At 33.7% G+C, this 16,398-nt stretch overlaps 1 protein-coding gene across 2 annotated transcripts in view; it reads right to left on the bottom strand.

Annotated features, from left to right (window-relative positions):
• CDK8 (cyclin dependent kinase 8) overlaps positions 1–16,398 on the bottom strand; it is a 122,369-nt gene that overhangs the window by 36,377 nt on the left and 69,594 nt on the right. For both annotated transcript variants that reach the window (XM_002924212.4, XM_011231042.3), the window contains exons 3-4: positions 12,517–12,627; positions 8,064–8,204 (exon numbers count right to left, since the gene is read on the bottom strand). In XM_002924212.4, coding sequence (XP_002924258.1) covers positions 8,064–8,204; positions 12,517–12,627 — 252 coding nt within the window. The remainder of the gene's footprint in view (positions 1–8,063; positions 8,205–12,516; positions 12,628–16,398) is intronic.

Here is a 16,398-nt window from a genome sequence, read left to right as displayed (position 1 = left end):
ATTTCATGGATGCAATCTTAATGCTACACAATTAAACAAGAAAATTAGAGTAAATCCTTGGAGTTCCCAATAAATGAAGCAAATCTCAAGCAATAAGCATGATTAAACCTGACATTTCCCAAAGCATTTTTCTTCTCAAAAGCTCTGGGGTTTTTGTTTTTGTTTTGTTTTTCAGAGACAGTGCACAGCGGCAGGGGGAGCGGGGTTTGGGTTGAGTGGGGGATATGGGGATGGACAAAGTGGGCGGAGGGAGGGGGAGAATCCCAAGCGGGCTCCAGGCAGGGCTCCATCTAACGACCCTGAGATCATGATCTGAGCAGAAATCAAGAGTTGGGGGTGCCTGGGTGGCTCAGGCGTTAAGCATCTGCCTTTGGCTCAGGCGTGAACCCGGAGTCCTAGGATCAAGCCCCACATCAGGCTCCTCCACTGGGAGTTTGTTTCTTCCTCTCCCAACCCCCCTGCCTGTGTTCCCTCTCACTGGCTGTCTCTCTGTCAAATAAATAAATAAAATCTTAAAAAAAAAAAAAAAATCAAGAGTCAGACCCTTAACCGACTGAGCCACCCATGCACACCTCCCACCCCAAAAGTTCTGTTTTAAAGAAACATGCTTAGCACGTTCCCCACACTCATGGAAGCTAACGCACAGAGAAGGGGCAAAAAACAGAAAAGAGGCTGCGAATGCAGGCTCCTTTCTTCCCAACTGTTCAAATATTTTGTTGCTTTGCCTGTTCCAACAATATGAGTAATCTCATCAGGGTCCTTTCTGCTTGTTTTCTTCCCCCTAAAGAATTTATTGGCCCTGGGGTGTCCAGTTGGCTCAGTCAGTTAAGCGTCTACCTTCAGGGGGTCATGATCTCTGGGTCCTGCTCTCTAAGGCTCTCTTTCTCTCAAATAAATAAATAAAATCTTTTAAAAAATTACTAGCCCTTCTTTTTAGGCAGAAAGAAAATGTAGGCACATTTTTTTCTTTTTTTTAAATAGCATCATCATTTAACAACATAAAAAAACTCTAAGCCACATTGAATACTATGTGCAAACTTTAATAACAGGCTAACTAGACATTTGCCTCAGTTTCTAGTCCAGATGAAACACTTTTTTCTGATTATAACAATAATACATGTTAACAGCAAACTACTTAGACAATTTAAAAGTTATTAAAGGAAGAAAGTGAAAATTGCCTGAAATCCTCCCACCCACAAATAAACCCTACTTAGAAAAATTTATTCCCGAAAGGTGGCTGCTATTCAAAATAATCATCACTGTCAAGGAGTTTATGTAAAACATTAAAGTACTTATAATTTGGGACTAAGTATTTTCTAAAGATTTGAATAAGTTTTTTCTTCTTTTCCTAACCATATCCAATATCTTTTGGGAAATAGTATAGTGCAGTGGCTTTCAAACCTTTCTGAAGGCAACCCACAGGAAGAAAATCATTTACTATCAAATGACAATATTCACATATAAACATATATAAGCGAAAAAAAGTTTCATGAAACAATAACTGCCCTTAATACATATGATGTATTCTCATTTTTTTTTTTAGGCTATTTCATTAAAGAAATAAAAAGGCTGTTGTGTTGTGTGCTTTCCTGACTCACTCATGGCTTACAACCTGCAATTTAAAAATCACTGACCTAGAAGAAAAATCCCTACATTTAGTGATCCAGCTGTGTTACAGTTCTCCAAGTAACCAGAATCAAGTCATTTAACCACTTTGCCTCTCAGTTTTTCCACTTATTAGTGATAGAATTCAGACAATAAAACATGCACCTCAAACACAAACCATATCGCCGTGAGCAAATATTAGTATTGGTAAGCAAAACTGATAAACCAGGGAAACTTTCACTCAAATAAAGAGAATCAGACCAAGAATGCCCCCGTAATTCATCATGCTACCATCAATACATGATAAGCGCCTTGATAAAGAAGGCCCTCTGAAATTGAGTTTCAGTGCATGGCTCACTCAAAGATTTTGATCTTATTTGATGGTTGCTAGGAAACGAACCCATCCTTCACTAACGACAGCTGAAGCCCCAAGTGATTCTAAGTTACTCGGGATAATTAAAATTAACTGCAGGGCAACAGCACTATCAGATTTTTTTTTTTAAGTCAGATTAAAGTTTTGAAATGGCTTAAGCCTCTTTTAAATATGTATATACAGTGGCCCACTGGGCTATTTCACATGATGTACTTCTCACAGTAGCATATCTCCACTGCCATAGTCCTAAAGGAAATCTCTGTAAAGATTTATTTTCTAAGAAACTTTACCGCAGCAAAAAACACTATTTTTTATTAGTTTAGGGCAAGAGTGATTACAGCTGATAGTTGCAATACTCCAACAAAGCAAATTTCATATACAGCCTTGTAATTCAGCTTGAATTAAAAAAAAAAAAACACCTTTGATGAAAAGTTACAGTATCTCTCACTTAGTATTACACTCAGTACAACAGGATGAAAATACAACCTTATGTGCCTGGTAGTTCCAAATTAATCACCACTATGATAAAACCATTAAGGTAATAATTAAAATGAAATTTTGAATATCAGTTTTTTAAAGAAATGTGGGACACATTAATGACCATATGAGAACTTGATATATATAGACTTAACAAAAATTAGTGGTCAACTGGCCGGTCTTAATAACTACTACTCTACTTTCCTACATTCCTTAGCAAATGTGTTGAAAGCCCAAGTCTTTAATATTTAGAGTCTTATTTAAGTGTAAGCCATTTCTATGGTCTATCTGATATGGTTGGACGATTATTTTCAAAGAAAAGCATAAAATTTAGCCAACACTGAATGCACTAGAAAATTAAAAGTGAATAAATAAATATTAGCTAGAAATCAAAGTATTTACATTGTGACTGATAACGAACTGGTCAGTTAAATATGTATAAAAGTGAAATATGAGAGTTGCAAGTTCAGAACAGCTGGTATGTTCAGAAGGTGGGTACTGCTGCCTTATCTACAATTAAAGTATAATTCACACAGAAGGGACTTTTAAGATGTGTCTGAAAAAAGTAAGGGACCTATGATGGAGATGTTTGAATGTTAAGATTAAGGAAAACACTGGAAAAATAAATGACATCAGAAGAACATGAACAAATAGGTAAATCAGGTTTCACTGGGTGGAACAAAAATATTGGGTAGAGGAAGAGTGTGATAAAAGAAATCAACAGATCAATATCATTAGCTGAATGGTCTTTGGACAGACTGATAAAAGCTGAGGTAGAAAGAGAGAGGCTGCTGAAAAGAACTAAAAATATAGTACGAAAAGAATATTTTTTTGCACTGCTCCACTGCAGTAAACCATAGCAGGGCTAAGAGGGTAGGTGGTAAAAAGAAGAAATGCAACAGAGTATGCAGTGTCTCTAGATGCGGAGAAACATCAGGTAGCAGAAATAACCTATGGAGAACCACCTTGGAAGCCTCTTTGTTTCTGTTACAAAGAGCTAGTTTATTCATTTAACAAATAGAAGCAGTATTGCATACACTGACTGTGTATTTTGCTAGGCACTGGGAGGGATACAAATACGTATTAAGCCAGTCTTTGCCCTCAGGAACTTATAATCAAATAGAGAACTTATTACCAAAACTAATTTAAGTGCCCTTCAGGAGTTCAAAGTAGCTGCTATAGGACTTGAGATGTACACATTCTCACTTCCAGCTAGGGTGATTAGGAGGGGACTTTATTGCTGAGGTAGCAGGAGCAGAGCTTTAAAGGATGAATAGAATTTTAAACACTAGAGATGAAGGGAAGAAAGGATTCAAGTAGGCAGGGCAACTTCTGAGTTAGCTGGAAATAGGTATATGGAGTGAGAAGAAGAAGAAAAAAGATTAACACCAGCTTTCACTTCAATTCACAAATACTGGCACGCAGAGATTTTCAAATTTTAATCTAATAACAGAAATTTTCTTTGTTAAAAAAAAAAAAGACCTGACTTTGAAATTTATTTCACAGCTGCACAAGAAAACCAATCCAAAAGTTAGTAAGTTTACAAAAAATAATCATTTCTACTAAAAGAGGTCAGACAGACAAGAGAGTGAACTGGCCGGTGGCTGGGTGTCCTAAAATGGTCACAGTAGGGGTATTAGTAGTGACAACCTCTCATGGCCTTGCCAATGTGCTTCAACTCAATCAAAGGGGACTACCATTTCAGAGGAAAGACTTCAGACACCATTCTGTTCAGAGGAAAAACTTCAGACACCATTGCCAAATCAAACTTTGGCTTCATACAAAAAGTATCAAATATGATTTTGGTGCTTACCGTATTTTTATCTGTGCTCAGAAAAACCACTAAACTCAACCCAATCAGGCTAATAGACTTCAAACCTTTTCTTACTGTGAGTTACTTAAATAGTATCTTTATTTGAAGTTTTCATTAAGATTTCACACAGTTCCTCTTTATAGGAGCAAGTAAAAAATCTTAATATTCCTTAACCCAACACTCTTATTTTATATAAACAGATAACTGGGGGATTAAAATGGAATTAACTAGTCCCATATGGTTTCAACTTTGTGCCTCTGTTTACTCATTTGTATAGGATGGCTATTTTGTGTGCCAGCTTGGCTGGGCCATGATGCTCACATATTTGGTCAAACATTTTTCTGAATGTTTCTGTGAAGGCGTTTTTTGATGAGCTTAACATTTAAATCGGTAGACTTTTAGAAAAGCAGCTCACCCTCCATAACACCGGTGGGCCTTATTCAATCAGTTGAAGACCTTAATAGAACAGAGACTGATCTCCCCTGAGCAAGAGAGAATTCTGCCAGCATACTGCCTTTGGACTTGACTGCAACTCTTCCCTTTAGTCCCCAGCCTTCTGGCCCATCCTGCAGATTTTAGACTTACCAAGCCTCCACAATTTGCCTGAGGGAACTCCTTAAAATAAATCTCTCTCTTTCTATATATGTGTGTGTGTATACACACACACACACACACACACACACACACACACACACACACACACTGTTTCTCTGGAGAATCCTAATACATATGGTAATTCCAGAACCAGGACTACAGCCTATTGGTCAGACTATATTCATTTCCCAAAGACAGAACAAAGGAAGAAAGGAAAAGAGCGTAATCGAAGGGAAGAACAAAACATACACCTTTGTTTTTATTTATCTCTACTTACAACAAAAGATTAAGTGTAAAAGCAAACCAACTTATACATACATATTTTAATGTCCTAAAACTAAAAAACTTTGGCTTAAATCATAAATTATCTCACAAAAATAAATATTGCATGTGTTTCCTTTCAGGCCCATTCTTCTTAAAACATCCACACACACGTGCATTTATTACCAACTTCAGTCCAACCAGAGTTCAAGAATTATTAAATCTCTATTTCCAAGGATGACAGACCCCAGTTACTGATCTGCTACTATGTGATGATTAATAGTGACAAAATTAATCTTTATTTATTAAACAGGATTATTAATTGTTAAAGTTCAACTGCACGTATCAAACTGAGAACTTCGTAACTCTATCATCTCAAACCAGTATGTCTATTAATAATGAAGACAATTTTATTAAGCAAAAGCTTTAATAACATTCTGGGGCATTATTAAAATGATGTTTTTAGGGAGTCTGTGCCAACTATCCATCTTAGTATGATGTTCCTCCTGGCAAGTCAGCAACTCAACCAATTGGTTCAATTTATAACATTAGAAATCTATATAGGTCTGTTAAGATCAATATTGTCACATTTCATCTAAACCTGACTGAAAAGAAGCAAGGAATGAAATTAACTATTAATTATATTTATTCTTATAGGGTAAATATTTCATCTGCAAATAATAACAAATATTGAGAAAGAGTTTAAAAAATCATGTTATATAGCTTCTGAAGAACATCCTTTAAATACTTTTCTACATTAGAAATTCATATGCGAATTTCTAATGTAACTATAGTTGAACATCACATAACCTCAAAACTCCAAAATCCATTCTTCAGTTAGCAGGAAGGTGAACACATTTTTAAAAAAAGCAAAAACAAAAACAACTGTGATAATGAATCTTTCTTTAAAATATTGAATTCAAGAAGCAAGCACCTGACTCAGTAAGATCCAGACTGGGGGGCAGAGGTTACCACTTTAATGATACAATGGTTCAGTGCGCCCCTGTGTGCCTGCGACACACAAAAGAGTTAGGTGTAAGGAGTCACACACAGACAATACAAGATCTCTCATTCCAAATGGGGAAATCAAAGAAGGTAGCAGTACACAAATAATATACTACACCTTGGAAAATATTCTGGATGAAGTGACTACTAACAGATAGCAGTGGCATATAAAGAGGGTAGAAGAGTGGGAATGGTTTGCTCTGTGAATAGAAATATTTTATCACTGACGTCATCACTATTGCCAGTATATGGTGAGTATAGAAAATAACTACTTTTCATCTGTTTCATTATTATTTTTAAATCATCTCCAGAGAGTGTATCGCTCTCATACAGGCATCTAGAGTGCACTGCTCCCACTGGCCTCTACCTCCTGGCACATCACTAACAGACAGAGACCTTTGAAATGACATGTCCTAACTACCCCTAGGTCAAAAAGAACTTGTTTAGGCTGCACCAATAGAAAGAGCTTTCCCAAAAAAGAAATTAAAAAAAAATTAAACTTTAGAATTATTTTCACTACTGTAGTTAGTATTACTGTAAGTGGTTTAAGTATATTATACATTAACAATTCAAATACTGGTTTGTATTATTTGTATTCATCTAATAAACATACATATTTTAATGATGAAAAATAATTTACTATAAAAAGAAAATGTAGTGTCATCTCAACATAATTGGGGGAAAATGCCATTTTGCCAGATTTTATTCTTTTAGAGATCATAAAAAGGTCAGTAGCTGAAAAGTAGTAATAGTTTTTCCCTAAGTTGACTCCACCCCTAAAGGCTGAAATTTATTTTCAGCTTCATAAAGAGCCAATGGATTTGTCCTACTTCTGTTCTATAAATCCACTATAAATATTTCAATAATATTAAAAATAGAGTTTACATAAGGAAAAAAGTTCTTTCAACCAAATTTCTGATGTTATTGGCCCCAGTCTAAATGCTTTCTAGATATGAGACTAGAGATAAAATAAATACCATTAAACACACTGAAAGGAGATTTATTGAAGATAGAAGAACTAGAAACTATGACACTGGAACATCTGATCTGAAAACATCTGATCTGAAGGTATTAAATACACAGCAGCTTGGAAAGAATATGTGCAAGGGGCAGATCAGTTCTGCCTCAAAGTCTACAGGGTTTTTTCCAATGTAACACAAGTGATTAGAAACCAAATCATCAGTTCCAGCATTGTGTTTACAATTGTTTGGAATGAAGGTATTGTTACAAACTTTATTATAGTTACAACCTTTACAAAGAAAAGAACAAAAGCACAATGTAATTATGCAATAAGGGGAATCTGAGATTTAAATTTATATCCATGAAGATTAATGAATAATGCACAATTTAATGAACAACTTAATGCTAGATGGGTTTTAAAAAGGCATAAATTATTCTGCCACGTAAAATAAAAATAAGAAAGCCAATTTCTGAAATTTGTAAATTCTTAAAAATTCAATGTACCTTAACATGGCAAGGCTTCTGAATAAGGTACTCAATTATGATTAATAAACATGCTACTAATATAGTGAGGCTTAAAAAATAAGCAGATTAAATTGACATCTCCTCTTCTAATATGTAACTTAGTATGCAGTAGGATCCAAAAGTTTCATTTCCAGGTTATTCATAAATATATCAATTTTTAGAGTTTGCCTAGCAGCTAATAAACAAGCAAGTCAATACTTCATTTACAGACTTAAAAGTAAACAAAAGCTTAGAAAAATACATGCGCCCTCTTTCACTTCTTCCAAGAAGTAGGATGCATCACATAAACGGCACAAGGCTGTTTATGAGACTATGTTGTGAGACTATAGCATTCTCACTCCCTATATAAGGTTTACAGGTCTATGCAGCACTAATGTCTGGAGACAACTAGAAAATCATCCAACTACAAAGGCATCTTTCTAGCTTAGACCTAACTACGTATCAACTTACCAAATCCCTGTGCAACACCCAGTTAGCATGCAGGTAGTGAATCCCATCTAGGATCTGATATAATAGTGACTTCACCATTCCCCGAGGTAACTGAACTGGCTTCTTGTTTGCTTTAGAAGCTCTGTGAAACTTGATTATATGCTGAAAGAAAGAAAAATATCACCAGAAGCTTAAAAGAGAAAAGAGGGAAAGATAATATAATGTATAATATTTTCCTGCCAGAAAAAGAAACACTCAGGGATTCCCAAAGATATTGAAAATATAACCTTACATTCTGCTGGATAACATAAATTTAAAATTTCCTAATAACTGGAGCTAAAGTTTCATTTGCTAAGCATATGATCGTGTCTCAGAAAATAAATAATTTCAACAGAGAAGCAGAGAAAAATGTGATTTTATTTTGAAAATATAATTAAAAATTACTTTCGAGTATACTTGATCCATGTTTACCTGGTGGAAATTTTCAAGAACAGAATCTTTTTTCTCTGCAGTGATTAAATGAAAAGAAAAAAAAAACAAATTTCAAGAGATACTTCTGGGTTGGCTGACACAGCATGGATGTGATACCTATTTATAATACATTGGGTTATAAACAAAGGAAATAGGGAAATTATTTCAATAAAATACAGAGAAGCATGAAGAAACAACATGTAAATGACCAGTTCACACTGAAAATATTTAGAAACATGAAAGATTCAGATGAGGAAAAAACAGCCTTGTATTATCCATTAAAAGCTTTCTCACAGTACCACTTTATAAACAGAAAAATCACTTTATAAATAAATGTACCTCAACAGAAATAAGATCCAATGTTTCAAACTCTCCTGACAGGTTTCTTCATTTTAATTAAAGCACTTTTAAACTGTAAGAACACCTACAAGTCAGCTGAAGTCAACTCTGCTGTGTGTAACACATAGGTATATGCCTTGCACCTCATGTGAACACTAACAGACTCTTGAGCAGTATTTCTGAGTGAATATTAAGCATATTCTTGAAATTAATAAACATAATTAAGAGTGACATATTTTATATTAGAGGTCAACATTTTCACTTCCTATTTTCTTATGATATAGAAAGTAGAACATGGATAAGGAATAACTAGTAATTAATGAGTGAAGTTTTACTTTCCAAAGAAAAAATATATAGCAAAGACTATCTAGTGGTAAGGTAAACTATATACTGAGCATGCACGTAGTATGATTAATCTACACTTTATTAGCAGCATTACACTATTTTAATTTTTTTCTCAATTATTTTTCCGAAGTATTTAAAAACAGTCAAACAAAATAGAGCTACAACTCAATAATCTAGAATGTTCAGTAGTTCTAGAGGGCTTAATAAAAAATAGATTAAAATACATCATTTTTAAAAATTAAAATCTGCTAGAGTAAGAAGAGAAGAATATGTAGAGGAGGTACAATAAATGAGGCCACATGCATTTCTTCAGTTAACACTTTCATTAGAGTTTAACAAAATACTTTTTTTTTAACCAATATTTTGTAACTACAAAAAACTACACTGGGAAATCTCTTACCTTCATTTTAATTCCAGGACTATATAACACATATGTGGTGTGCTTATTATGAAATTTCACCAACACCTGAGTGATTTTTTTAAATGACTCTTTTTACTGGGACTGTTTCTGTTACCGTCTGCTGCCCTACCCCAGCTAATTTGTTTCAATATTCCAATTAAAACAAGAAAATAAAATGGATAAAGTAGGTTTTAGTAAAGTGAATTGATTTTTATTAAAATGAACATTAAAAGTACTTACTAGACTTAAATGAATATTAATTAAGATGACAATAAATGATGACTACACACATCTGGCAACAGTGCATGTAGCATAATTTGTAAAAGTGTAATTACTATACCTACATGTAAAATTAAATATCACATACTAGCCTGCTAGAAATTATACTGAATACAATATTATCTCCTATGTTCAACTATTACAAATCATGCTTATAAACCAGCCTAGAAAATTTCTCATAAATTTGGGTCATATAATTTGATTTCATGTTAGGCTTGAATATGAGTGTTCAATTCAATACTGGCCATACTAATTTAACAAATTTTTATTAAAAGAATCCCAATTTGATTTGATTAGATTTATTTTAAAAGAACAGAAGATACAACAACAACAAAAATATTTACAGCCAGCATTGACCTTGGGCGGTAGTTTCATAAAACAGAAATCTGATGTCTACTTCCAGGTCAAAAACAATTCTTTCTGGATAACTTACAAAAACAATTTGAATTAAACTGCATTTATTCATGAAAAACAGGAATCTACAGAGCAAAAATATTTCTTATAAATCTGAAAGTATATGAAACCCATATAAGTTTCAATTTCTAAAATCTGAAGTTAAAATTATGTAAATGAAGCTAGTTCTGGAAATTAGTAAAAGAATTTAGAACTATTTTACTATTTTTAGAAGGTGAACTCACTTTTGAGCAATTTTACTGGAATTTGTACTAGTTTTATTTTAAAATTTTGTATTCATATTTACAAACTACAGATGAATGAAAAATGTAAATTTTAAAGACATCTAAAATTGAGCCAGAAGATTATAATCCCTTGCATAGCAGTATCAATGGTTCCAATTTACAATGGTTCAACTTATGGTTTTTTGACTTTGTGATGGAGTAAAAGCGATAAGCATTCAGCAGAAACCATACTTTGAATTTTGCAAATTGATATTTTCCCAGGCTGGTGACATGCAGTACAACACTCGCTCGTGATGCTGGGCAGCGGCAGCTACTGCACCCAGTCAGCAAGGGCAAACAACCAATACATTTACAACCATTCTGTTTTTCATTTTCAGTACAGTACTCAATAATTTATATGAGATATTCAATGCTTTATTATAAAATAGGCTTTGTGTTAGATGCTTTGTCCAACTGGAGGTTGATATAAGTGTTCTCAGCACACTTAAGGTAGGCTAGGATATGCTGTGATGTTTGATAGGTCAGGTGAATTAAATATATTTCTGACTTAATGAGATTTTCAATTTGTGATGGGTTTATTAGGATGTAACCCCATGTAAGTTAAGGAAGATCTGTATATATGCTTTCTCTTTTATTTATCTCAATGCACAACCAATATATAAATATAAATATAAAACAGTATACAAAACACAATGAAATGCTTAAAGATCTTATTAAATTACTTATTTACCAGAAAAAGTATAGTTCACAGAAATGAGGTACTTGCTACTTAATTAACTCAATGTAATACTGGGTTTTTGTTTACTTGTTTTATTTTCTAAACTGTAGTCTATGTTAACATGTTCTTTACATAAGACTGATCAGGATATAAGTTTTGTAAGTATATTTCAAAATTATTTGGGCTATCCTGTCAAATTTTCTTAATATATATCATAAACGCTTAGCCCCAAGATGGCAGTTTAGACTTTTAAAGAACTGTTATGTTTAATAAAAGAGTAAATTTTATAGTTACCCAAAACTTATGTAAATACCAATTTTAAAAACAATCTACCAAGTAAATGCAAAATACTGAGTTGGCTATATGTAATTCAGCTATTTAGCCAAGAAAAATTTAAATTCTCGGTTTATAATAATTTTTATCAATATAACATCATTTTTGTCATTATATTAGCTAACCTAATAAAACTAATCTAATAGACTGTAATTACTTGACTTTGAGAATCTTCAAGGGTTTAATTGGAAGCTCTCTTCCACAAAGAATTCTTCCTATACAAGAACATGCCCAATTTAAGTAAGTACAATATTGAACTTCTGCGATGGAAATAAGAAATACATTAGGATATGGAGTATTGAGTATGAATAATAGCCAATAAATGATTAATAGTATGCTACATTTGTATAGTACACTTTGTTTATAAAGCTTTTCAAATACAAAATTGTTCTTCAGAAAAATCCTGTAAAAAAGCAGGAAAAGTACCATATTTCACAGATGGGATTGGGGGGACTACAACTTCAGAGCCATTAAGAGACTTGTTTAATGTTGTACAACAAATAACAGATAGAACCATTAAATCTCACTCTAGTCTTCCAAATACAACATATTTATCTTCCTACAAAAGGATACCGCTTTCTCATTTTATATTCCTTTAAAGAGTAAAAGGAAACATGCTGCTTTTAAATTCTATAACAAAAGAGCTATTACAGTTACTCTTTAAAATTTTATCAAAACTCTACAGCTAGGAAACAATAGTGAATAACTGTTTATACTCTTCAGATTCTACTGTTTTCTATAGCATGTTACAAAGTTCAAACTGATGAGATCAAAATGTAGTAATACAAAGCAAAATACCCTTGCCTTGGTAATTCACAGCCACATCCTATGAGGTTACTTTTATTTAAAAAATGTAAATCTCATAGTAAGATAAACTAAAATTGTTTTTAGTCACTCTTAATCCCTGACTGAAACCAATGGCTCGGCTTGTCTAACAGCAATTCACCTTACCCAGAGGTCATGTTCAGCGTAGTCAAACAGAAGCCATACTTTCCTATCAGCATGAGACAGAAATACCTTTTGAAGAGAGATGACATTTGGATGCTTAAGCTCTCGAAGTAACTGCAAAACAAGGAAGATCAATTAAAAATCTTTGCCATGACAATGTTAAATAAATCAGACATTTGTAATTCACAGAAATACAAAACCAATGGTAATCAATCCTAAAAATCTAATAAGTACCCACACTATTTCTGAAAGTGTCCAAATAAGTGCTTCAGTAATGAATGCGGAAAAACTCTGGGGAAAAGATACTGAAAGATATAACTGAGTAAATCTATTTTGTTGTTATTGTTTAGTTGGTTTTTACTTTTGTTTTAGTTTTTTATTGTGATAAAATATACAACATTAAAATCACCCTTTTAACAATTTTAAGTGTACAATTCAATAGCTTTTAAAAAACTAATTGCAACAATAGAAAATACATCACTTGTCAATATCAAATAGCAGATAAGAATTAAGATCTGCAATTCTGTGAGATATAGTATCTATTTTTTTCAGGTATTTAAATTATACAGTTGATTAAAATTTTGTAGACTTTTAATAAAATAATTAAGAACTTATACAGACAGAGGCATCTAAGTAGAAAACATTTTTACGGGTTTAACCTTTCTCATTTCCCAGAAGGACAATCTTCTATTTAAAATCTTTTATCTCCTTATTTTATCCTCATTTATTAACCAAAGTGGTCCTAATAATCCATCAGTTAAAAAATATCCCTACTCTGCCAAGCCAAAAAAAAAAAAAAAAAGGAATAACAGCAGTAACAGTAACAAGAAAAAATTTCTCATGAAGCCTGATATTATGTATTTATCAGTTAAAACTGACTTACATAGTGCCTTCCAAATGTTTTCCAAATATATGACAGCCATGTGAGAAAGTCAAGGTCTTAGAACTTTTGACTTCAGTACCTTTTATAAGAACACTGCTACCAAAACAGGAATTAATATAAATGCAATGGTAACAATATATTAGGGACTCTGAAATGAATTCAGCCAAGGAAAGACTATGAATGGACTATCTATTAAGTTATTTATATTAATGATTATTCTCTGGAAAGTGAAAATTATTCAGGAGGAAGATTAAATTCAAGTTATATATTTCTGCTTTTAGAATATAATTTCAAATTTATGAGACTTTAGAAATTATACACAAAGCCTCAGAAACCTAAAGGCCAGTATCTAAGATTGACCATTTCCTAATTAATAAACAAGGCAAAGAATCTGATAGGGAAAGTCTAGACTTCGGGATTACCCAGGATCATCCTGCTGGCTCCAGAGCTAAACCTGGTGCTAAGTTCATCTTAGTTCTGGGTCAGTGTTTTCTCCATTACCTCATGATTGGAACACACTTCTCAGGCACTATTTCAAATACTTTCTGGAAACTGGCAGGGTAGAAATTACAACAAACTCCAAAGCTCTGGCAAAAGTTCTCTCCAATTATTAGAAACCTACAAATAAAGCTATTCTTAGTATCTCCTCAATTTCACCTCCAAGATGAGGTTTAGCTCCTATACTCAAAACAAAATAAAACGAAATAAAACAAAACATAAAAAACAGCAGCAACCATTTTATTAAATTCTTCATAAGTGCCAACTATGGTGCTAAGCATATGACATGCATTATCTCACTTAGTCATGAATTACCCTATGAAATATTTATATTACTTCTATTTTATAAATGAGGAAATAGTGGTTTGAGGGGATTAAATAATTTGCTCATGATCATAGTCCGAGGTAGTGGTTCAAATAAGGATTTTAATGCTTTTAAAATTAATTAATTGACTTTTAAAATACAAAGTCAGCGCTCAGGTCTAATACCAACACTTTCTATTTTTTAAAGATTTTATTTATTTATTTGACACAGAGTGTCCTCTGCTGAGCAGGGAGCCTGACCCGGGGTTCGATCCCAGGACTCTGGGGTCATGACCTGAGCCGAAGGCAGACGCTTTACGGACTGAGCCACCCAGGTGCCCCAAACACCAACACTTTCTAAGACCTAATACTCTGGGGGACTATTTCTCCTTATATTCCAGAGGCACGGATATTTTAAGTATATACTAGATTGTGAACTGGCCAATGGCAGGCACGTGTCTTGCTCACGATGGCACTGCTTACCTTCTAGCACCCTGCCTGGGCACCTGGTAGGCACTCATTAAGTTTTTGGTGAATAACGAATTTGTGAATAAACAAAATACACAAATTAAAAGGCATCATACAACACACCTTTGGCTTCTTATCTGTGGACTAAGATCACTGCTTTCTTCATAAAACTAATCCACTTCTTTGAAAAATCCACTTCTTAAAAAAACTAATCCACTTCTATTTTTAAAACATCCAGCTGATTAGTCAGACAACAAATCTTCCAGGGTAATGATTTAATAATATTATCAACAGTAAGAGCTATCATTATCATAGTAAGTAATTAAGTAATAGTAAGTGTTATGGACTGAAATGTGTTCTCCCCAGATCATACGTTGAAGCCCTAACCCCCAGTACCTCAGAATGTGACTGTATTTGAAGATAGGGTCTTTACAGAGGCAACTGAGTTAAAATAAGGTCATTAGGGTGGCCTTAATCCAATCTGAATGGTGACCTTATAAGAGGGGAAGGTTAGGACACATAGAGAGACACCAGGGTAGCTTGCACAGACAGATGACCACTGAAGAGGAGAAACCACAAACCCAGGAGAAACCGAGAGGAAACCAACTCTGCAGACTCTCTGATCTTGGACTTACAGGTTCCACCATTGAGAAATAAGTTTCTGTTGTTTAAGCCACCCAGTTCATAGTATTTTGTTATGGCAGCCTTGGAAAACTAATACAGTAAATAACTACTATTACTGAGTAAGTAAAATACTCTATGTTGGGTGTTTAAGGGAGTTTATCAGGAGATGGGTCACTATGGGTGTAAGAGATGGAACTGAGTCTCAGTGGGGTATTATGTCTAAGTCAATATTTCTACTGAAGTACTTCCAAAAAACCAGGGAGCTGGGCTACATTTAGCAGGACTAACATTAACCAAATGCCTCCTACATCCAGCCACTGTGGTAGATGCGCTAGGTCCTGGCATATAAAATGTGCTAAGACTTGCTGAAGTCCTCCAGTGGGAGACAAATGCAACTAAGCACACCATCCTAATGCCGTGGCTGAGTAGTGGTAACTGATTATGTATTGAGAGTAGCCAACATTTACCTAGAGTTTAACAGGTCCAAAGAAGTATGCCAAGTTCCTCACAATAAACCCTATGAGACACTATCACCATTTTACAAATGAGGAAACGAAAACACAAGGAAATTAAGTGACTTGCCTTGGGTCCTAAAAGCTCATAAGTGGCAAAGCTAGGTAAAGCACAGGTAATCTGGCCAGGGCTATAAGTGCTACAGGCAGTACTTTGAGACTGGTACTCTGACACTGTGGGGACATCCCAGAGTTTTCCCAGCTGAAGAAAAGCACTTCAGCATTTCATCACCCCATACAGAGCCCATAGCCTGTAGATATGTATTTAACATTTTCTAAGGGTTTTTTTTTTTTTTTGGTTTGGTTTGAAGATTTTATGTTAAAAAAAAAATTGAAGGAAACATTTGAATAAATTTAAGCAATGGTTTCCATCACAGAAATCACCTAAATTTTTCTAATTCTACTGAGAATAAAATCTTATAATTTCCTGTACTAAGATCACTACTAAAAATATAAATGTCTTAATACGTCATTCGTCATAAACTTAATTCATTCCAATTGTACTGTACAATATCACACTTAACTGAACTCTTAAAAGTACAAATAAATAAAAAATAAATTAATAGCATTTAAAACTGTATCTTGTCAATAAACATC

Source organism: Ailuropoda melanoleuca, chromosome 7 (genome assembly GCF_002007445.2).
Source record: "Ailuropoda melanoleuca isolate Jingjing chromosome 7, ASM200744v2, whole genome shotgun sequence".
NCBI lineage: Eukaryota > Metazoa > Chordata > Mammalia > Carnivora > Ursidae > Ailuropoda > Ailuropoda melanoleuca.
The sequence above is the reverse complement of the archived record's forward strand: the minus strand, read 5'-3'. Positions and strand labels throughout refer to the sequence as shown.